The sequence below is a fragment of the Sorghum bicolor genome, chromosome 4 (genome assembly GCF_000003195.3).
Source record: "Sorghum bicolor cultivar BTx623 chromosome 4, Sorghum_bicolor_NCBIv3, whole genome shotgun sequence".
NCBI lineage: Eukaryota > Viridiplantae > Streptophyta > Magnoliopsida > Poales > Poaceae > Sorghum > Sorghum bicolor.
Genome location: NC_012873.2, coordinates 66,260,165 through 66,283,661, shown reverse-complemented (window position 1 = coordinate 66,283,661; position 23,497 = coordinate 66,260,165). Strand labels below are relative to the sequence as shown.

General features: G+C 43.6%; 2 protein-coding genes and 1 long non-coding RNA gene across 5 annotated transcripts; 1 reads left to right on the top strand and 2 right to left on the bottom strand.

Annotated features, from left to right (window-relative positions):
• On the bottom strand, nt 824-3,832 carry LOC8081979. Its single transcript, XR_002452807.1, has 3 exons — nt 3,537-3,832; nt 3,363-3,438; nt 824-1,127 (listed from the first exon to the last, which is right to left on the bottom strand). It is a non-coding gene; the product is annotated as an uncharacterized LOC8081979 (long non-coding RNA).
• On the top strand, nt 6,194-9,861 carry LOC8082736 (translation initiation factor IF3-4, chloroplastic). Of its 2 annotated transcripts, XR_002452167.1 has the most exons (11): nt 6,194-6,600; nt 6,702-6,741; nt 6,850-6,909; nt 7,821-7,882; nt 8,010-8,065; nt 8,158-8,191; nt 8,582-8,654; nt 8,734-8,826; nt 8,982-9,255; nt 9,343-9,352; nt 9,442-9,861. XR_002452167.1 is itself a non-coding variant. In XM_002454649.2 (10 exons), exons 1-9 carry the CDS (start codon nt 6,305-6,307, stop codon nt 9,210-9,212), a joined length of 945 nt encoding a protein of 314 aa, XP_002454694.1. In that variant the 5' UTR covers nt 6,194-6,304; the 3' UTR covers nt 9,213-9,255; nt 9,343-9,861. The 2 variants fall into 2 exon arrangements, 1 of the variants encoding a protein (XP_002454694.1); XM_002454649.2 differs by having other exon boundaries at nt 9,343-9,861.
• LOC8081978 (flocculation protein FLO11) lies at nt 11,144-20,982 on the bottom strand. Of its 2 annotated transcripts, XM_021459011.1 has the most exons (8): nt 20,823-20,982; nt 20,650-20,733; nt 14,265-18,014; nt 13,722-13,841; nt 13,134-13,250; nt 12,829-12,918; nt 12,313-12,420; nt 11,144-11,762 (listed from the first exon to the last, which is right to left on the bottom strand). In XM_021459011.1, the coding sequence occupies exons 3-8, from the start codon at nt 17,931-17,933 to the stop codon at nt 11,715-11,717; spliced, it is 4,152 nt and encodes a 1,383-aa protein (XP_021314686.1). In that variant the 5' UTR covers nt 17,934-18,014; nt 20,650-20,733; nt 20,823-20,982; the 3' UTR covers nt 11,144-11,714. The 2 variants fall into 2 exon arrangements, with proteins under 2 accessions (XP_021314686.1, XP_021314685.1); XM_021459010.1 differs by lacking the exons at nt 20,650-20,733; nt 20,823-20,982 and adding an exon at nt 18,119-18,480.

Here is a 23,497-nt window from a genome sequence, read left to right as displayed (position 1 = left end):
GCTAAATCTTCTTGGTTTACTTATTATATAGTCAGGAGCTGAGGATACCTTAATTGCAGGTCTACTTCCATAACAGTAATATGTTGTAGAAAAATTTTGATTGCTTCTCCAACCGTAGCATGGCTGATGAGTGAACTGGAGTCCAAACGTAAATTGACGATCGATATCTCGCTTGCAGTACATCTCCGAGATGCCATGCCATGACATGAATTGGAGTCCAAACAGCAAGCCCGGCCCCGGAGTACGTAGGCCTCCTCATGTCTACGGTTGTAACGGGCTTGCTTAACGCTCAGCAGTTTGGGTAGCTTTCTTTCGATAGCGGGCCTGGTTGGGCTTTTCGTCTGCTGCTCACATAATCCTCCTCCTGTGATGTTGTCCACTCCATGGCCGCCTGTCAACTGTTATTTCTGTTAATGATCACTTCCCCTCAAAAAAAAAAGGTCAATGATCACCTTCTTTTTAGGAAAAGGAGACAAACACTTGGTTTTTCCCCCCCAAAAATCGGATTTTATCTTTTTCATAAAACAAAATTTTATTTGTATTGTCCAACTCAAGCAATTGAGCCGGCCGGGGCGTTTATTACTTCCTTGAGCCTTACTGGTTGTTTCACCTTCAGGGGCGTCTACTACTTCAAAACGCATGGTAACAGCATAGCCATGCTTTCCAAAGTAACTCCAACCTTGAACATTTTTCCTGATAACTCAAGTCTTCAAAAAAAAAAAAAAAACAGATAAGGCCAAAGAAATGCATCAAAAATTAATATCAAACATTGATCTTGGGACATTCCAGAGCGACAATAGACACATCCATCATAGAGGAAGGATGAGAGACAAAAAGGGCAAAAATAATTAAAAATATATCACTAAGCTAGCATAAGTACCAGCAAATGGTATAAACCAAATTATTACACATTTGTTGGCAACGTTTGCACATAAACAAGTGTACAACTTCATCATAATCCAAAAGCCTGGCTCTTCTTTGTCTACATGATATTATGGAATCCAGCAAGTGATTGCAAGATTCCTCTCCGGCCCCTTGATTGTGGTAAAGATTTGAAGATACCATTTCGAATAACAAAGAGCAATAACAAATCAATCATGATGGCCTCCGTAGTAAATCATTTACGCCTGATCAATCAAAGTACAATGCTCGATAAGTCAAAGGGGTAATTACAAAAAAAAAACAAGTCAATATATACAAATAATATACGACTGCAGAAAAGTAACCGTGGATAAAATATACAACACAAGAAAATAAACAACATGAGAGCCCTTAAATGTGAAACATCGTTCATCCAAAAACGGAAAATGATATTGCATAGGAAAGTTTCACATGAAAAACTATAGTCTGTAGCTGCAATCAAAACAATGTGTTCCATGCATGTATAACTGAACTATGTAGTTGAATGTCAACTAATAATAAATGCACGTCAACAATATAAGTGTCCTTTGACCATTGTTGTTGAGGCGTCGCCTGACGATAAGGCATGGTAGAGGCACTGGGCGTCGCTGGCGCCAGGACTTGCACTAGTATGGCATCCGTCTAATCAAATTAGGTGTCCCCTAGGAGAAGAATGGTGTCGGCCGGATGCCTACAGACCTATCGGGGACGCCGGATGTCAATTCACGGTCGTAGAGGAAGGGCACCAAAAAGGACCGCAGCCCCGCGCGGAAAGGAAAAGGTGCGGGAACACGGTCCCCTTCGCGCAGGAAATCTACCACACGAGCGCAAGCCGCAAGGTATTTACCGCGACCGCGAGTTAGGGCGAAGGGAGAGGAATAAAGAAGGCGGCAGGCGGACCTCAAGCTCCACTTGGTTGCTCCTCTCTTCGTTCACGGGTCGTCCACCCATGCCGCGAAGCCAGCCCTACATCTCTGCCAGGCTGCTCAAACCAGGAGTCCTTCTGCACTGCACCTGCTCGCCTACCTCTGTCGACCGTCTGTCCGTCCGCCTCATATGCTCCTTGCCTTCTCTCTGGTCTCCTCTGAAACCCTACTTTCCTCCTCTTCCTCCGTTTCCTCTGTTTTTTTTTTTCGTGTCTCTCGTGCTTTATTATATAGAGGTGACTGGAAGTGCTTAGAGTTTTTTTGTGTTTTCCAACTGATAGCACAATGGCAAGTCCATCTTCCATCATCAACAATTATGATCGTAGGACAGATTTAGCTCAGAAGGGAAACTCTGTGGATCCAGGCTCGAAGTATGGGTATTGACCAAACCTTTAAAACAAAGATATGGTGGCATGTACTTGTGTGGTGCCTCACTTATCGGAGGGATAAAAAGGCTGAAGAAACATCTAGTGGGTGGCTTTGGAGATACAAGGTAGTGCATGAAAATTACCACTGTAACTAGAGTGATGGAAAACTGCTTGAATAATCATCCCTAGATGATACTGACTAGAGATATCAGATCTGCACTTATGCTACTTATATCTGTTTTGCCCTAACGGCACTAGTCAATAGGTTATATTATGTTATTAGAGACTAATTTATTGCTACTGAATGATGAGATTTAGATTTGTTATTTTGCTACTTTATGTTGTGCACTAGCATTCTAGTAGCATTATTTATTATGGTATTATATGCTAAGACTTGGCAATATTAACATGACTTGCTTCTGAATTTTAGTAGCATTATATATTAAGATGATCATATGGCGTCTAAAATGTGTGTATGACATCCGCCATAAACGTCCTAGGCGTTGTGAAGAGGGTAGGGCGCCGCGTGTCGCCACAACGCCTAAAAAACAATGACAAAAACATTTCAAAGTAATAAAATAAAAAAGTTTCATTATCTTTAAAAATGAGAAATTATCACTACTTGCAAATATTACTCACAAAAGAGACAAAATATATATATTCTGATAAAACAACCATGACTCTTACACTAATGACCTAAGATCTGAAGAAAGTAGTGATAATAAGGCCCTGTTTAGTTCTAAAAAATTTCTCTAAATTTTTCAAGATTCTCCGTAACATCGAAGCTTTTAACGAATGCATGATACATTAAATATAGATAAAAAAATAACTAATTGCACAGTTTGACTGTAAATTGCGAGATGAATTTTTTGAGCCTAGTTAGTCCATGATTGGACAATAATTATCAAATACAAACGTAAGTGCTACAGTAGTCAAACCCAACAATTTTCATCAACTAAACAAGGCCTAAAGCTATAAAAGCTCTGCAGGTTTCAGATAAGAACAATATCAATGTACCAGCATCATACAAAGACCAATAGTGGTGGGTAGCAGTTAATAGCACTAAGCATGAGTGGTAAGTAGATTAGCAGCAAATGTGTTGAGCACCAGCACATCAAAAGAGGAAACCTAAAAGGAACTTTAAACATTTAAGCAAGGCAGACTATACCCCAACGCGCCACTGCCGCTTTCCCTTCGCTCTCCACTTGCACGCTTTGCTCCGGTTGTATAGTTGCCCTTTGTTCCTGTGAAAGGAGAGAATCGCCTAGCTTGTAACAGAACACCAAAAAACAATGCAAACATGAAGAAAAAAAAACAGAGAAAGAGATACTGATCCCCTCACCAATATTCACGTCGGCAACAGGTGTAAATATGATAGATAAGGCTACAGGGGCCAAACACCGGACCCCATCGGATGCAACCGTCCATAGGCCGTGACCAAGTATTAGTATTAAGGTGGTATTCAACAAGTGACCCATCTTTGATGCTGGGCAGAACAATGGTGTCACTGACAACAGTAGGCAATGCCCCATTAGAGGAAACAGATAGACACCTATCATTAATGAACAGAGCCTTATCTCCAATGCTTCTTAACGGAATCAGCTTTTCCAATTTCAGACCTGCAAGTCTATGAACCACCATATGCGAAAGCGATCTATCAGTGTAGCCACCCACAAGGATCTGCGAGTCGCATTCTACTAGGAAGATTGGTTTGGCGAGCTTGTCACTTGGAACTGTGGCGATCAACTTGGGTTCTGGCAATGAAAAACCTAAGCCTGAGACATGGTGGTCGTCCCCGTACCCCTGTGGAGGATCAACTTGGAATATCTCCGAGCTCTCTTCAGGTATTAAATTCAATCGCACCATGTATAGTTTGCCTTGGAACGACAAGGGCTTATCGCACCATAATGTCCAGGTTGAAATGTGCCATTGCTGATCCATGTTGGTAGCAAAGGCTACAGACCCCACCCGATGAAGTGCAAGCATGACAGTTATGACTCCAGTCGCACTAACACTGAAGGAAGCGCAGACTGATCTGAGATAGAGGAAGCGTTGCGTCGGGTGCGAAGCCCCGGGCAGATCACGGGTAACAATATGTGGCATAAGGGTCACAAGCGGTGGGAGGTCGACAACATCACCGGTGAAAGGATGGAAGAGACGGACGACGGTGTCCTTGTCCCGGTGCATGACCAGGAGGCCATTGACGGAATCGAGGACGCAGTGGTCTTGAAAGACGGGGAGCTTGGCACGCACGAACCTCCCCGTGTCGAGGTTGAAGAAGCGGATGTAGCCGCGGAGCTTGCCATGGGCCGGGTACAGGCCATGGCCCTCCGGCAGCATCATCCAGCGACACGGGTGGAAGCGCGGGTCGTCGATGCCGTGGCCGCGCGGGGAAACGGTGCTCGACCGCCAGTGGGTGCAAACCGCGCGGAAGTGGACGTAGTCCAGCAAGTCGCCGGCCAGCACACGCCAGGCAATCAGGCGAAGCAACTCTTGATTCATTGATGCCCAGGGAGACGACGCTGCGCCAGGTGCATCAGTTGATAGAGGCGTTGTGAGGGGACGACGACGGCGTTTGATGCTGGTGCTGCTGCGACAGGCAATTAAGGAACATTGAGCCGATGATCGCTTCTGATGCTTCAGCAGCGACATTCTAGATCCAACAGATATCTGGTTCACCAACACTCTCTTTTATCGGGGGAGATTCAGCAGTTCAGAGGAGATTAGATGTCACAAATCTCGAACCTGAAAAATATAATCCAAACGAAGTCAGGAGCCAGAGCTTAGCGAGATTTATATGAACTGTAAACGATGGCGAACGGACCTCGTGACTGGATTGTGCACAGCAGACAGGTTTATTGGATGAAATTCGACGCGGATACGAAATCGAAATCCTTAGAGGATTGCAGCAGAGAACGGATTCTGAAATGAGAAGACAGATGGGATAGGTCAAATCTCGATCCGGAAGTGTAGGCGAAATAAGGAACCGCCAGCGAAATTTGTATCGACTGCAAACGATGGCAAATGCACAGTCTTCCATGTTTTGCTCTCACAATAAATTAATAAACAAATACTTTTAATTGTGACTTTTCAGCTAAGCAAACAAGAACTTATGTACCACCGGATATGGTATACCTGCACATAAGTAAGTGTGAACATAAAATATGATATGCTCTAGTACATTTTTATGGCTTTAGATATATATTATTTTATAATTAATTGAAATAATTCATGGTTGTAGTTTGTGTGGTTCAATTGTGATAATTTTTTTGGTGGGTTAATTATTGTATGATTGAACTATATTAAAATTTTTGTATTCATTGGATCATGTATATTAGTTATAAGTTTATTTATATTTAACAAGTATAAACCTAAATAAAATCTATAATTAAGTTATACGTGATTCAGTGAGTATAAAATTTTTATTACAGTTTAAGTATACAATAATAAGTCCACCACAAAGAATTCACTACAATTAGGCCATAAAAATTGCAGCTATATGAATTATTCCCTTTATTTACAGAAAAGTATAAATCTAAAGCTACAACAAACATTTTATACTAAAACATAACATATTATATGTTCACTAAGTAATACTCATATAGAGTCCAACAAAGTTGATTTTTTGATTTTATGTTTTTTTTTATGATTTACTATAATGTTTTAAAACTATTCAACCAAAATAAATGAAAACGAAAAAGATAAAACTATCTTCAAAATTGCTTATAACAGAAAAAATGAGGTAAAATAAATGGTTTTAAAAGTTAAGAGATGTGTTTTGCTCGGGTTTAGAGTTTACGGACTTTCGCGAAAGTTGTAATATGGATTTTTTATACCATTGGATGGAATTTGAAGTGGAGACGAAATCCTTGCTGGCCCAAAACGTAAGTGAACTCATCCTCAGGCCCAGCTTCAGCCCAACAAAATGGATTCACCACCCAGGCCCACATCTCCATTTCCCACGTCACGTCTCCCAAACGGCCACCCCGGAAGGGTCATCCTCCTCACTCCACTCCACTCGTTTCTTTCGCTTCCGGCGGCAAAACCCCCGAACCAGATAAGGCCTGCCGCCGTGCCCGTGCCCGTGCCCGTGCCCGACCACCGCCGGCCATGGTCGGCGTCGCCGCAGGCTTCGCCCTCGCGCCGGCTGTGTCCCGCGTGCCTTGCCGTCCCGGCGCTGCCTTCCACGCCCCGGGCCCCTCCTCGTCGGCGCGGTTCCCGGCGAGGCCGTGGGCGCGGGCGCCGCCGGCGAGGCTCGTGGTGGTCGCGCGGTACTCGCCCTCGTATGAGGGCGAGGAGGAGGAGGAGGAGGATGAGGAAGGCCTCGGCGGCGGCGGGGGCTGGGGGAGAAGGGACCGCGGGCCCGACCCTGACTACGACCCCGCCCTTGACATTGAACGCATCGAGTACGTCTCTCTCGCGTGCCTTAGATTTTTTTTTTATTGAGCCGTCGCTGTAAATCTATATTACCTGCTGCTTCACGTTGCGTGGTGCTTCTCTTTGTTAGGTCATCGACTGTAAGGCTCTTGGATGAACAGAAAAGAATGGTAATTCTCGTCTATAATTATGCTGCTTCGCTCATTTTCAATTTCATTATTGTGCAGTTGGTCCATTATCTGTTTATCTGGCCATTCCACTTCACTGTTTTCCTATAGGTTGGTGTAGTATCTGTAAGTGAGGCAGTTAAAATTGCAGACGATAACGATCTTATACTGGTACGCCTCTTTTTCTCTGAAAACATACATTTCAGCATAATTTTTTTTTTCGCGATCGTGCCTTAGCATGTTTTTCATTAAGAAAAAGAGAGTTTATTACAACACAAAGTTGCCACGGTAATCCGAAGTTACTGAAGCCACATAGCCCAATCAAAACAAGAAGTTGTGATTACATGGATACAAACTGAGCGACTAAGGGGTCGGCCGTTCAAGAGAACGCTATGAGCACCCGCAACTTCCGAAAGCCAGCAAGGCACCAATTGTCAACCTCCTCCTGGATCTTCCAGTCCATTTGTGCCGGCGGAGTTGCAACACCATTGAAGGTCCTTGCGTTCCGCAACTTCCATATCAACCATCCAACGAGGAAGAAGAGCGAATCAAAACCCCTGCAGATCGGCTTCGGTATTCTCTTCCTGCATAGCAGCCACCACAACAATGTAGCCCCACTAAATTTCAGCATAATGCTGTACACTGTACAGAGAGTAACTGAGGACTGTTCACTACCAAATTTGAATAATAGTCCACCTGGGCTTCCAAGTTCTGAAATAGGAGAGGACTGTTCACTACCAATTTGAATAATAGAGTAGTCCACCTGTGCTTCCAAGTTCTGAAATAGGAGAACAAATACTTTGGTAATGCAATGATTATTGTAGCAGTCGTGAGTTGTCATGCAATGGCTAAAAACTCTGGCCCTAACCACTAGTTACTTGCTACTGGAGCAACAAATTGAACACGATAGTTTTTATTCCCTGCTCGGTGCAATATCTGCAGACGCATGAACAGCTTTGCAAACTACCTTGATAAACAGGACATATGCCTACCTTAAACCAGATATTCATCAGATGACACTTGTTATTAGTGCAGTAGTAATGTACACCAATTAGGATTGCTGATATTTTTTCTAATTTCAGGCAATATTATCATTAGATGGAGATCCCCCAGTACTTCGACTCTTTGAGGAGAGAGATTACAAGTATGTCCACAACAACCTATGGTTTAAATGCTTTCAGAAAAAAAAGTTTGTATAGTCACATGGTTTATCTGATTCAGACTTCTTCATGTTAGGATCATATGAATGCATTTTTGTTGGTTTTGTACAGAAAACATAGGTATGAACAACAGAAGAAGAAAAAGATTCAGCAGAAGAGATCTGTCGGTATGCTTATTGAACCTTTCTTTTCCTGTCGTCTTTGTTGATAAAGATTCAAAGGCATTGAGTTTGATGTTTATTTTGTTTATTCCTTGCAGCGAAACGCATGGGCTTGAAGGAGTTGAAAATGGGGTATGAATCATCTCAGTTTGACTTTTGTTTCAGTTACATTGATTATTGACCCTTACATCTAAAGTGCTGCATTTTCTGGAACTTTTTATTATAGACCAGAACGATAGGTCTTTGCTTCCACCTTGCATAGCTAAGTAACTTCTAGCATGTAAGAAGAAAACTTTTGAGGCTGACTTAGCTAGAGCTGGCTTGAACTATTTGCCATATTGGAAATGCAAAATTTCATCTATAGATTGATTGGTGTTGGCATGATCTATTTCTGGTAATTGTTTAATAAGTTATTGATTTGTTTGTGGCATCATAAGGCTCCTAAATTACAATAGACATGTGTGTTTAGCTCTTTATACCTTAATAAGTTGGTGTTGAATTCTGTATGTATTTGCCTGCCAGATACAACATTGACATCCATGATTACAGCGTGAGGCTTAAAGCTGCAAAAAAGTTTCTTAAAGCTGGAGACAAGGTGATGAGAATGCTGTTTGTGCAAGCACGTGACTGTGTATTTTGTAGTATAACTTATTGTTTGAGACTGCCTTTTTCAGGTTAAGATAATTGTGAACTTGAAAGGACGGGAAAACTTGTATAAAAAAGAAGCTATCGAACTTCTTAGAAGATTCCAAAATGATGTTGGTGAGGTAATTTGGTCCTAAATCTGTTTTAGGTTTTCATTTTGCAATCAATTCATCTTCAGTGCAAATGTCTTTGTTTGCAATATTTGGCCATCATACCTATTTTCCCTGTTGTTAGAATCATCTAGTTGCAAGTTTTAAGTTTTGTTGTCATACTTCAGCTAGCGACAGAAGAAAGTAAAAATTTCGCGGAGAGGAATATATATTTGGTTCTAGTTCCCAATAAGATAGCTATACAGAAAGAACAGGATGAATTGAACAAAAAGGGTACCGTGAAAGAAGAGAGAGACCAATCAGACAGTGATGAACCAGAAGAGGACAGTGATGAACCTCTGACACAACTGCTGGAGGAAAGTATGGAGCCTGAGGCAGAAGTCTCAGCAAATGTTTGATTTGAACTCTAAAGGCCAAGGTGCCTTGCTCAGATTGAAACAGGTATCATACACTCAAAATCTCGAAGACAATACTATCTTTACTCCATATCCCTTGTTTCTTGTTCCTGAGTATATATGTACTTTCCAGTATCACGCAGGTACAGTTGCTGTAGAATTGCAGTTCTCGTAAATACAAGGCTGGTGCTGTTGTAGAACAATTATTATCTGTTAAACTTCATCTGCACAGGCAATTTGTTAGGCGCCAAGGCGTCTGACAAATAAGGCTTGATGGTGTCCTCCAAAGGTCCAACATATTAGCATTGAAGGATGATACCTGGCCACCAGGGAACTAGAAATCCCCACGCCTTGCACAAATGGATTGCGACAAAGAGGTTGGATCTGGAACCAATAATAAAGTAATTGATAGCAAAGACATTTTGATACTATCGCCAAGCGCGGTGGGCTTGCAGTTGGCACTTATTTTTTGTTTTTGCCTCATTCCAATCGTTTTTTTTTTCTTTAACTTCTTGTAGAGGAGAAAGCCGAAATGTATCTATTTGACAAGTACACATGTTATTGCGAGTTTTAGACCTTCGCCTGTAAGAGGCTAGCATGTGTTCTGGAAGAGTTGTCTGTATAAAAAAAAGTTTATCTTTCTTTTACCACCTGAACCTAATGTTCTCTACACAACAACGTTTTCTGTTGCTGATTCAAAACCATTTTGGCAGTAGAAATGTGCAGTTGTGCACAGCAACACTGTGCCCAGCGCCCATTCACCTGCACTTCCTCATGTGAGCCCGACCTGGCCGTGGCGCTGCCCAAGGACGCCGACGTCTTGAAGCCGCCGCGTGTGCTCCTGCCCTTGCTGCCGCCATCGCTCGCCGTGGCAGAGCCAACGGCCGAGCTCGGGGCTCGCCGGTAAGGGCTCAAGGGATACATCGTTCAGGTTCCAGAACATCGGCCTTCCCGGTTACGGTTAGGTAGTTGCGATTTTGCGAACCGATCGCGGCCGGCGGCGAGAGGCGAGGCAGCAGACCAGGCGTGCCGCGAGCAAAGCCGCGTGAGGACGATGGAAGTCGCGAAATACCTCGCGGCTCGCGCGCGATGGATTATGGCGGGCACTGGCGCGATTTCGTGGATTCGGACAGAAACCTGAAGTTGAACCTGGCATGTTTTTTTTTTTTCGAAGTAAAGGATGACATTTTATTGAGCTTCGTGAAAAAACTGGTCCTGGCAACGTGTTTTGGGAGTCGTTGGAGATGCTCAGTCTATTACACTACTATCTCCAGCCCCAGAAGAATGTTATTGTAGGTTGGGATTGTCATTTTTTTAATTAAAAATAGATCTATAAAATATTAAAATCCATTCAATTATATATATTTATTATACATCATAAATATTAGTATTTTTATATATTTAATTAAGCTTGAGATCCTTTTTTTGACGTAAAAGCTTGAGATCCATTGACTCATCGAAAAGCAAGAATGGTATTTTTTTTATGGACATGTACAAGTGCACCAAAAAAGTGAATGATCAATACAGTAAAATATACAGCCAAAGTCAAAAGATGAAAACGTCCTCCCAGAAATAAAAGAAAGCATGAAGATGTGCTGCTATCTCATCATGCGCCCCACGCCTCCAAACTCTAATAAAGGGTGGCTGAAAATTAATAGGATCTAGGCATCTAGCCATCAGCCTAAGCAACCCACCATGATGCCGTGAGGCCTAAACCAGTCCCATTCTCTAGGGACCAAATTATATTCAGTTCAGCTATCGACATCAGGATGTGCATGCGATGCACAATTCATCCATGCACTGGAGGAGACCACAAAGCTCACATTCTTGCATGTGCAGCAGCACAGCACATGCAAATGAATGCAATGGCGAAAACAACTTGCTGTATGCCAACAACACGGCATGAAAAGGAAATATGTTTCCATCAGAGTAAGTGGAGAAGAACAAAACATGGTATTTCTCCTGACAGGACATAAAATACTTACAAGTGTTAGCAACGAAGTCAGTATTGGAAACCTGTCAACTACTCTGTAGTGTCGGTTAGAAGTTTCTGGTTGCCCCTTGCTTGGATTTGGGACCAGCACTAATAGTAAGTAATCTGTTAACTGGAGTCTAATTCTAAGGTGATGGCGATCTAAGAAAGATGCACATCTAAAGGCATTACACTGAAGGACACATAACTGCTAAGATTTACAAGTTACAACAAAGCTTTCAGTTTTTGGCACATTGGTGTAGGATGCAATAAACGACCACATTGGCAGCTCTGTCATGGAGTAAATCCATGATTTCGTGTTGCTTCCCTTCTCTTCCATGTAAGTTGTTCGAACAGAAAAGAACATGGGGGAGTAGAAATGAAAAGAAATATGGGCTAGCTAATAAGTGAAAAAAGGAAGAGAGAGAAAAACAAAACGACATCAAAGATACACATATGCACCGCAGTCACTGAAACTAATGAATGGTGTTTACCTCTATCTTCCTAGTTAAAAATACAGGACCTTAACCTGTTCACTCTGTTTGTTGTATGAGCTGTGTCCTTAGGCTGGACTCTTGGACCTGTTCAGAGGAAGATGGCTATTAATTCAAACCGAGCATCAAACCACGCTGTTTTTTTTATACTCAAAACATCTATTATGATTGCAGCTTGACGCATGGAACTCAGAAGTAACTCGTTTTATAGTAGGGCTGTGGCTTCAGAATTGTTCATATAGAAAAGCAAACATGCAAATTATAGCCAGATGGAAGAAAAACAATATGTGATATTTTTGTAGATGGTAGCGAAATAGTAGACAGATGTAATCATCTGCTCAACAAATATTAGCTACAAAAAGACAGGATGCCCCCGAAATTGGGTAACATTCATTCTAGTGGATCCCAGTAACCAGATGAAAACATTGTCAGGGACAGATAGCCACAATATTATGTTTTTTAACAGAAAATTATCGTTTCTAGCCCAATGTACTCATTTGTGGCCATATAACATAATCTTTCTCCACAGGCACTTATCTCAATTTAAATGTCATGCCTTTTTTTCTGTATCCTTGATAAGCCCACAAGAACAAAAGAAATAAAAACGACATTGCAAATAAAAAACCAAAGATTGTACCTGTAGTGATGCTGCTGTTGCCAAGAGTTCTCTGTACTCATTGAGTAAGGTACTTTCTTTAGCAGCAACAGCTGAAAGTTCTGTAACCAGAGAGTGTGAAGCCTGTAACTGCAGAACAGAAGTCAATGGTTAGACCTGAAGGTCATTTTTCCTAACCGTGAATGTCTAATAACCAAAATAGGTCATCTTTTGCGTGCCACTACCACGAACAGGCTCTGGATCCCCAAAAAAACATCCTTATTATTGATGTGTTATAAATATGTTCACTCATATAAATTTATTTCTTTTTTCTCTTTCTTTTCCCTCTTTGTTGGTGGTTCACGATGGGTTTCAACTCTATACTACCCCAACTTGCTTAGGACTAGAAGGCTTTGCTGTGGTTGTTGAAGGTATTAAAAATTAATAGACCAGTCTACACACTGTATCAAAGCACAAATCACAATCAAAACTACCAGGGTGATGGTAGAGCTGTTACGCAGCAATAGTTGTAGAAATAAAAGGACCTTCATAACTAACCTTTGATAGCAAATGGCAAACGGATGACCCCATTGCTTGCATAATGTCAACTGCTGAACTGACAGCATTCTTAACAGTATGTACATCAGCCTGCAAGAGAGAACATAACAACAGAATAACCATGACTTTCGCATTTTGCTAAAAGAGTAAAAAGGAGTTCTCAATGAGATGTTGAGAACTTATTTAGCATGTAATAACTTGTAACTTTCCCAGGTGTCATGGTTCTCAAGTATTTACCCTAATTTCAAGACTACTACATTAAATCTACTTTTTTTTTTAAAAAAAAAAGAGAGAATTTTGGATACCTTAGCTCCTCCTGAAACTGGAAGGCGCAATGTGCTTGCTTTAAGAGCTTCAGTGGCGCTGGATAAAGAAGAAGAATGCTCTGTTTGCAGCGCTGCCCAGTGATCAAGGTAATCCATCTACATGATGCAACAATCAATGTTCAGTAACAAGACTAGTACATGCATTTTTCAAGAAAAATGGTTCAAGAAGATTTATTGAACATATTAGCATAAAGGGATTCCAAAAGGTGCTGGTAGCTCACTTATAAGGAACGTATCTCCACAAACAAATCAGAACATCTTTGGGACAAAATATCTAAACTAAAAAAACATGGTAAGAAAAAAATACTTTTGTTCTCTTATATAGTTATATTTATCAAAGAGATTGGATAAAGATATGAATATCTTCTTGTGCCTCTGCAGCGACTTAATGAACATGAATATGTTTGAATGTTAGTACTCAAGTAATCATTTAAACATTAAATTGCATCTTAAGTTATTCTATGTATCCTACATTCAGCTTGAATATCTTAATGTAACCATCAAATCCAAGTGAGGGCATGCATGATCATGATGATCAAATATATGTAAAAAATCAACAGAACTTACTTGCTCCTTCAACACTATTCCCAATTTGACCTCTTGCCTTAGTCTTTGTACATAGCTCCTTTTCATAACCATAGAGTCACACATCCTTGAGTTAGCATCCCATACGCTGTACAACATAGTCTGCTTCAAATGAATAAATAAAGTAAGCAATAAAGTCATGGTACTTATGGATTGACCACATATTAGAATTAGGGAAATAAAGAACAAAAGTATCTTGGAATGAGGTAACCCAGCATAAGAAGATTTTAGGTTTGCACAATACATTTATTCCATTTTCTTCAACTTCCTCAATATAAGATAAACAGCTATTTTCTTCCACTTCCTCAATATAATATAAGATAAATGGCTGATACTGCACACATATATGAACAAGGATACAACAGAATGAAAATAAAAAATAAAAAAGAGTTTGGGTATATAAAAAAACATTTTTTCTCCCCCTCCCTAACAGGTGATGGCAAAATCTAGATCTAAGATGGATGGGGAGTTCAGCACCAATACTATCAGAAAGTTAACAGGGAGAAGTATTGATATGGAATTTACCTCAGCATTTATTTTCTGAATTGACAGCATTTCATCAACATAAGAATTGGTAAAACGCCATTGTAAGTTCCTATTATGCAGGAGGCGCAACTGATGGGCATCTTCCATGTGAGCTGGGCTCTTCTTCCCTCTTGTAGCATCACCAATGTAGCTAAGAATTGAAGAGGCTGAATCAGATCTGGCAGAACTACATGGTGAGACAGGTGTTGAGGGTCTAGTCCTTGATGGGCTTGGTAATCTCCTAGAGGCAAATGATGGTGTCGATGAAGCATTGGATGGTGATGAAGGGCGTATTAAAATACGTGATGGCGAAGGTGATCTCCTAGCTAGCTGCTTTGGAGGTGTAGATTTTTCTGAATTATTTGAAGGTGCATCTGGACTTGAACTGGCATTCTCCTCTTGACTTTCACTTCCATCAGCAGAAGCAGGGCTCTCAACATCACCTGATAAAACTTCAGGGCCTTTTATTCTGTTATAAGCAAGAAGCATTTTCCTTGGTGAAGCTCTGGATGATTGCACAGCTGAAGATATTTGCTGTCTAATTTTATCAGTTAGATCCATGCTTCTTGACATGGCATTAGCACCATCTGGTCCTAATACTCTTCTTGTAGAAAACACTCGTGAAGGAACCATCGAAGATATTGGTCCGTTACATTTATCAGCAAAATCCATACTTTTTGACATTATATTAGCACTGTCAGATCTCGCTGTTCTTCTTGGTGACATCCCACGTGATGGAACTGACACTGTCATGGGTTTCTTATCTTTCTCAGCAAAATCCATGCTTTTAGTTATAGTATCAATGCCATCGGATGCAAGTCGCCTTCTTGGAGAAGCTCCTCGAAATGGAACCTTCACCGATAATGCTCTGTTACCTTTTTGAGTTGCATCAACATTCTCTGATGCATTCTTAACGTCATCAGTAACAGGTCTTGGTGATACCTCTTGAGATGCAAGGGATGATGAGACTGCACTAGTAACTATGTCACTAGAATCCATTCTTCCTGGATCATCACCATCACCACCATCTTCCGTTGACACAAGTTTCTCAGTGACATCTATGCTTTTTACTACAGCACCAGTGCCATCAAGTCTACTGTCTGAAGTGCAACCAGATACAGTTGATGAGATCTCCACATCTTTTGATAAGGTATTAACACCATCAGATTCAAGCCTACTGCTCTGCAGAGTCTGACATGACGCACTTGATGCTGTGGATGGTCTGCTTTCTTTTTCCGCAGAAGTCAAGCCTGTTGATATGGTATTAGAGGCAGACCTGCTTCTGGGAGAAACCCCTCGTAAAGCAGCTGATGAGAAAGATGGTCTACAGTTCTTGTCAGCAAATTCTGTGTTCAATACAGCATTGATACCATCAGAGGCCAGCCGTCTTCTTGGTGACATCCCTCGTGATGACATTGACGATGTTGAAGGTCTGATACTTTTTTCAGTAATGTTTGTGCTCTTTGATATAGATTCCATACCATCAGAGGAGAGCCGTCTTCTTGGTGAAGCCCCTCGTGCTGCAGCTGACATGGCTAAGGGTTTGTTGCTGTTTTCAACAAAATCAATACTCTTTGATATCACATTGACACCATCTGAGGCGAGCCGTCTTCTTGGTGAAACCCCTCGTGCTGCAGCTGACATGGTGACAAGTTTGTTATTGTTTTCAACAAGATCCATGCTCTTTGGAATCACATTGACACCATCTGAGGAAAGTCGCCTTCTTGGTGAAAGCCCTCGTGATGCAGCTGATGAGGTAGTAGGTCTAGTATCTTTCTCAATGAGATCCATACTTTTTGATATAGTTTCAACACCATCAGAGGCAAGTCGTCTTAATGTTGAGACCCCTCTAGGTGCAACTGAAGAGGACACAGTTCCAGAATCCTTTTCGGTGAACTTGATCCTTTCTGAAGTGGCATTGCTGGCATCAGATGCAACCCTGCGTCGTGGCGACATACCTCGCGGTGTTGCATATGAGGTTGATGGCCTGTCCAGTTCATCAGCAAGACCTGTGCCTTTTGATACAGTGCCAACACCATCAGAGGCTAATTGAAGTCTTGGTGAAATCCCTCGTGATACTGCTGAAGAGGTTGATGGTCTGTTAGCATTATCACCGAAGTCCACGCCGTTGGTTACAGCAGTTATGCCATCAGAAGCAAGCCTTCTTCGTGGAGACATCCCACGTGATGTGGAAGATGAGGTGGATGGCCTGTTATCCTTTCCAGAAAACTCTGAGCTCCTTGATATAGTATCAACACCATCAGAGGCAAGTCTTCTCCTTGGAGAAACCCCTCGAGATGGAATTGACGGGCTGACTACTGTGGTATCCTTTTCAGCAAAATCCATATTTTTCACAATATCATTAACACCATCAGAGGCAAATCGCCTTCTTGGCGAAACCCCTCTTGATGAAGCTGGTCTCCTATCTTTTTCAGGCTGAAAATCAACACTTTTCATTAAAGCAGCAATGCCACCAGAAGTTGTTCTTCTAGGTGAAAGTCCTCTCGATGAAGACAGTCCAATTAATCTCTCTGATGATTTTGTAGTAGTCTGTGATGCAGCATTAGACACACTTGATAATGATGCACTTGGTGAAATGCTGGGTGATGAAACCGACGAGGAGAGTGTACTGTTATCCTTTTCAGTAAGATCCATGCTTTCTGATAGGGTCCTAGTGCCATCTGATGCAGCTGTTGTTATTGGTGACACCCTTCTTGATGAAATTGCCAAGGATGAAAGTTTGAGATCTTTACGAACACCGACCTTTTTGGGCACATCATCTGCACCATTGGAAGGTGACTTTTTTGGTGATCCCCCTTGTGATGACACTGACGAAGAGACCAGCCGGTCAATTTTATCAGCAAGATCAATACTTCTTGACAAGGTATTTGCAGCGGATGACATTGTTGTTCGCTTCGGTGAAAGACCACGTGACGGAACTGATGGAAGAGTAGACCTGCTGATCTTATCAGTGACATCCATGCTCTTGGACATTGCGCTTGCAGACACCCTGCCCCCCATCATAGCAGGCCAGCGATGATGATCAATCACCTTGGCATGTGGATTCTCCGATTGCTCAGGGGTAGCTCTCCCTCTCAATGGGCTCCTCTTCCTATCAGCTGGTGCTGCATCCCTTGCCTTGGCCTGATCTGCAGAAGAGCTACTAGAAATCCTTTTCCCCTTTGATTCGAGCTGGAAAGAAGAAGACAGATTCCGCATTGAAGGCCACAACCCATCAGGAGCCCGACCAGCCGACAACCTCCTCGGAGCGCTTTGCGTTTCTGAAACGGCATCACGCACGGGCGTCGACGAGCTGGAGGACGAGGAGGACGGGCTGGAAGGCGCAGACGATGGCGACGCCGGGGCAGAGATCCTGGACGGGGTAGTCGGCCGCGAACCGCCGGAAGACGCCCTCGACGGAGTCGCCGGCCGCCGTTCGGTAGACTGGGACCTCTTCGCCTGTGACCCAGCCGGCGTCGGGGACGACGCCCGACCGCCGGCATTCGGCGACGGGTGCCTCCTCGGAGTAGTAGGTGCCGCTGCTGGCATCGCGGCTACCTTGCGCTTCACCGCGGCATCAGCATGGCCGTTACTGTAATTCTTCTCCGCCGGCAGGTCAGATTTCCGGAGCAGCACTGCCTCGGGCGCTCGGATTTCGCAGGCGTCCATCCGCGCACCCACCGCCCCGGCTCAAATCCACCAGCATTGATAGCGCCACGAAGCCACCACCAATCTACCGCCCGTCCCGACCTGCCAACACAGCAACAACACGAACAGCAATCCAATGTCAGGACACACAATCCATGTGGCACGACAAGACAATTCAGAGGCTCGGAATCACGCAGCAAGCGAACCAGATCGAGGACCCCGGCAACGGGATTCGGTAGGTGAAGAGGAGAAAAAGAAAGGGCAGGGCGAGGGCGATGAAGAAAGGAAGAGAGGCGGGTGATTTTCTCGAATTCCTCCTCTCCTTTTTCCTATTTATGCATAGGAATCGAAGCGTCTCTTTCGGGTGCGGGTAGGGGCGAGCGAGTCAGTCATGGCTTGGTCTCCACCTCACGGGAACTCCACGGCCAGCTCCTGCAAGCCAAGTAATGGCGAAGCCAAGCTGCCAGAGATGGGGGAAGAGAGAGAGAGAGAAACAAGAAGCGGATTAAATGGTGGTGGAGGAGGGGTGCCCGCTGCCCGGTCGCCCAGGCCACCGCGGTTAGGGACGAGGACGACTAACTAGTGGCTTAATTATGATGATTAGTACAGGCAAGTCCCCGTTAAAAGTACCGTCGCTCTTGCCTCTTGTGGTTGCCTGCTCCTGTAGTGGAGCATAATAAACTAATGCAACTGGGGGTGAGAGGAACCAACTTTTTCTTTGCGGTAGAAAGGATGGGCGAGGTAAAAGATGACATTTTTATTTGTTTATTTATATTTATTTATATATCACCTCCGGTGAAGGCGCTCCTGGGCCAGGAGGAAATGTGCCCGTTGGTGCGACTCCAACGGCTAGCCAGAGCGCGGCAGATGGCGGGGCCTCGTCTCATCTCCTCGCCGTCGCCGCGGAGCAAAATGGCCAAAAAAAGAAAAGAAAAGAAAAGAAAATTGGCGCAAAATTCTCTTTCCGGCTCTCCGAATTCTTCAACGCAGATAGGGAGAGAGTCGCGTTCGAGCGTTTTGCTCCGTGGTTCTTTCACTAAGGCCAAAGTCAGAAACTCTATACAGCCGCAAGCAGGGCAAAAAAAATAATAATTCGGCAGTTGGAAGATTCCAAGGGCAAGCAACAACAATTGGTGCGCCCCAGATGATTTGGAATTTGAAACCGATCGGGGAGAAGTGGAGAAAAAAAATGGCGGTTTTGTTCTCGAGCTCTTGACGCTGAGCACGACATCCCGCGAGCTCTCGCGAATTCCAACCGTTCCGACAAGCGATCGAAACAAAAGCAGCTTCGATCCCTGGAAACCATTCGGCGAGGCAGCGACAAATGCCGCCGTCCAGAGACCAAAATTTAAAGAGAAACGATGCGATCCTGACCTCTGGTCACCTCGGCGCCGGAGAACCGCCGCACGCCGCCGCCGCCCGTGCCTGAACGCAGCAAGCCCTCACCAATCGGATTTTGTGGGGTAGGGATCCGGCGGGAAAGACTGGAGGGAGCGGTGCGGAGGGAGGGAAGGAGGGGAGGGAGGGAGCACGAGGAGGTGGGGAAGACGAGGAGAGAATTTGTCACGACGGAGGCACGGAGCTCGCGGTTCCCTGAGAAAGCGACGGGGGAGGAGCTTTTGTTTCCGCGTAGGAGAGGAGGGGGGGTAAAATAAATGAGGAATTCTTTTCCTATATAAAAACAAACAAAACAGTAATAAATGCAAAAGTTCAGTAATCAGAGGTTAAAATCACAAAAGCCGGAAATTAACCAAATCAGAGGTACGGTTTTCACTTTCCACCTCCTCTTCTCCTTTCCCTTTTATACTTTCCTTGATGACTTGATTGCTCCTTGTCCACCGGATGGGCTAATGAAATCATGTTGTACATTTCTTTATTTTTATAGTATCATAACAAAATGGAAAAAGGGAAGGGAAATCGCTGCTTGCAGACACATGAATTAATATGTGGAGATGGATTAAGTGCTTGTGATGAGTGACCGGACGAACGCCCTCGAAGCAACGGCACGGCCGGGGCGCCCCAGCAGAAGCTGCGACCACCCCCCAACCACTGCAATGTACGCTGTTTTGCTGTTAGGGAGAAATGAGAGCCTAATGTCAGCGACAAACTCTCTCCCCCCGTACCCTATTTCCCCTTGTCCCACAGTGAGTTCTTCGCTCGTTTTTTCACTTGAAGATTATTACTGCCTAAAGCTTCTTGTTGCACTGTGATGCTGACTAAAGCTTGCCAACTCGTACTGTATTATGAAGAATTTGGGTTTCGGATATAAATCATCGACAGATCTTGATTTGTTGGCTGAATAGATATCTCGATAAAAGACGATTATGTGGATTGCTAAAAGCATGCTCTGAATTCCTCTAGCAGAATAAACGATCTTACCCGATCTCTTTGATATAGCCAGATAATATCACCACCGCACCGAACCTAGCGACCTTACACGATTAAGTTTCCACAAGAGCCTTAGCCTTTAGCCTTTATGGTCTACACCAAATCGGCACTAGCGTCCATAAGCGCGGCTTGCTTGCTTGCAAACCTAGCAAGTGAATGTTTTCGCAAAGCTGTTGCCGTGTCACCACCAGGCTACACTAACACTAGTGCTGCCGCTGCACATACCGGGTGGTTTTGCCATTGCCGCGACTGGGCAAAGGAAGCAGCGCTCACTACTCAAACGGGGGCTTGCTCTTGCAGGCACATAAAGTGAAAGGGAGAAGAGAGAGCAGGAGGGACTTGTACGCACCTTGTTAGCGGGCTCTGTGCGAAGCAGTTGTGATCGGAGGGACTACTGGGACGGTGGACAGTTCAGGCCAGCTAAAAAGAGCAGCTGCAAAGATGTCAATGGAAAGTTACATGAACCCCACGAGAGCCGGTGGCCCGTAATGGACGGATGCAGGCACAGCAGTGGCAACTCACCAGCAATCAACATGCCAAGATGGCAACCGAGCAGGGCAGGACCGCAGGAGCAGCAGCTGCAGCTAGCTGCCTAGCTCTAGGTGTGGTAAACCGGCCCGGGCCTAAACAAGCAAGTCCCAAGGGGTAAGCAGTTAGGTGCAAAGTCATCGTCTAAGAGATCGACTCCTGTTGCCTGCCAACAATGTCTAGATCAGCAGAATCATCAGTGGCTTCATCAGCTTTTATACGCATCTGATATATGGAAAGGAAGCTAGTAACAGCTAACAAGGCATGAATGCTCTTGCTTACACAGATTCCATATCTTTCAGGCTGTATTAACTTCGCCCAACAAGATGTGCATGACCTTGCTCGCAGATTCCAACGGCTTTGCGAGTTTTAGTGCCTTCACTGATTGGATAAGGACTCCAGCAGGCAACGCGTTGCCAGCACCTGCAGGCTCAGTTTCAGGAGTGGAAGAAGCAGAGTAGCAGACTGCCAAAGTGGAGCTCCTGGGTGTACACGAAAAGGGGCAGGGTATCTCTTGTATAAAGGTAAAACGCGGCAGATACAAATGATTCATACATCACCTTAGTGGCTGCTGGCTTACTGTATGGTAGTGACGTCTAACATTCGCCAGCATGATCACTAGTATCACTAGTCACTGTCATCAATGTTGCAGGCTGAGAGGCATCATAAATCAGGAAATAAGGCTGAGACTGGTTTTGACATGTGGTTGATATCATGCAGCTACTGGAATGCAGAAGCTGAACCTTTAGAAAAAACATGTTTTGCTCTGAAAATCACTACTGCGGAGACTGAGAATTGAGTGCATAAGACAGTAAACCTTACCCTTGAAGAACCACTGAACAGAATTTTCTCAAATGTGAGATGTCTGTAACATGATCCTTTGATAGTTCATGCTCTGCTTAGATGAAAATGGAACAGACATGGTACAATTTAAAGCCATAATAACTAGCAGGATTTTAATAGCATATCTGCATGGCTTCATTGTGTCCAACAGAACCATGTAATGTAACTGGGACCATCTCCTGCAAGAAATGGAAATGTAACTGGGACCATAACATTATGAAATGGCAAGTAAAGGAGAAGAGGTTTCAGGAGAGAATCTGATGAACCTGTGTAACTCATCAGTCTGAAAGACGAGGTGGGCCGTGGGCATTGTCCAGAAAATTCAGAAAATAACTGATAATGGAATTTTCTTCCAATCAATAAATCAGATAATAAAAGACTAAAGTATGAGGACAGCAACCGGGACAAAGTTATCTGTCATTAGTTTAGTTACCACTTTTCCCCACACCTTTTTCCTTCATAGGGGGGAAAGTAACTAAGAGCATCTTGACTGTTAAGGGGGTGTCACTGCCACATCAAACAAAAATTGCTAAATGGACTGTGTTATATAAATAAAATGAAGTGAGTGTAAGTTAATTCAATAAAAGATACTGCAGTGCTGATTAAAATTTAAAATTATCAACTTAATACACCGTACTGTAGATTTTTAGGATGTCCCCCTTCTTTAAAAGAAAAAGGACTTAGGAGTTATGACTATGGTTACTGCCTTACTGGTACCCATGCAATCATTAGCATATAGCCTCTAGAACATTGTTATGTGATATCAGGAACAGCCTAGATAGGCAATAATAGAGAGGGGACTTTTACTATTCCAACAAACTAGTGCATGTGAGGATGTGTACTTGTTTTCTTTTCAAGAATAGCGACAATGAGGACTGAGAACCTTGCCATTTCGTCAGTGGAGTCTTGTATTGACACTTAAAGAAGCCTTCGCTCATCACTGGCAACGCAGATCATGAGACATGAGCTAGTAATAATAATGCAATAGCTTGCACTCAACTGGAAATAGCTACACTGAAACACAAATTTCTTTTGAAAGACCGCCACTCTACATCCCTGCCATTGCCCATGATTTGTGATTACCTGACTTGCCATAAAGCAAACTTTTGCATATCACTAATACCCTTGAATCTCGTGACAGCCTGAAAGACATCAAAGTTACTAGCGTTAGGAATAAGTTATAACCAGCAAAAAGGCAGTTGTGGGACACTTGTACTTGATGAGTGCTAAGCTCCATTGTTTGTACACTTTGAGACATGATAATGCTCACTAACATGACTAATAAGTGAGAATACGGGCCTCAACAGAGAGAAAGACACCTAAGCAATGATCAACTGCTGCTATACAATGTAACAATGCTATACAACTAGTATACTAGCTTTAATAAGGGGGTCAGCTTGGCTCCACCGTCAGTTCCATTTCTGTCAGAAAATGGGACTTAACATTTCTCTAAACTGACCTACTCAACGACTGGCCTAAACAGCCTTACTGCGAAATCCAAAGCAGTACCATATTCGACCCGATTTTCAATCCCCGATAGATCAATCACATACACGGTTGAATCCGAATAAACTGGCATACCACGAGAAGGGATTCGAATCAACGACACTATCGAATCTCGATTCCCTGAACAAGGGCACCGCACGAACCGCCCTCCGCTGTTCCCCAAACCACCAACCACATCAACGGCGACTCACCCGAACCCTCGACGCGGCCACGTTGGTGAGGGAAGAAGTCGCCGTTGCAGCGGTGCCTACTGATTCTGGACGGCGCCAAGCGCCGCCTCGCGCCCTCTCCCGCCTCCGCATCAGCTCGCCGATTTGCCG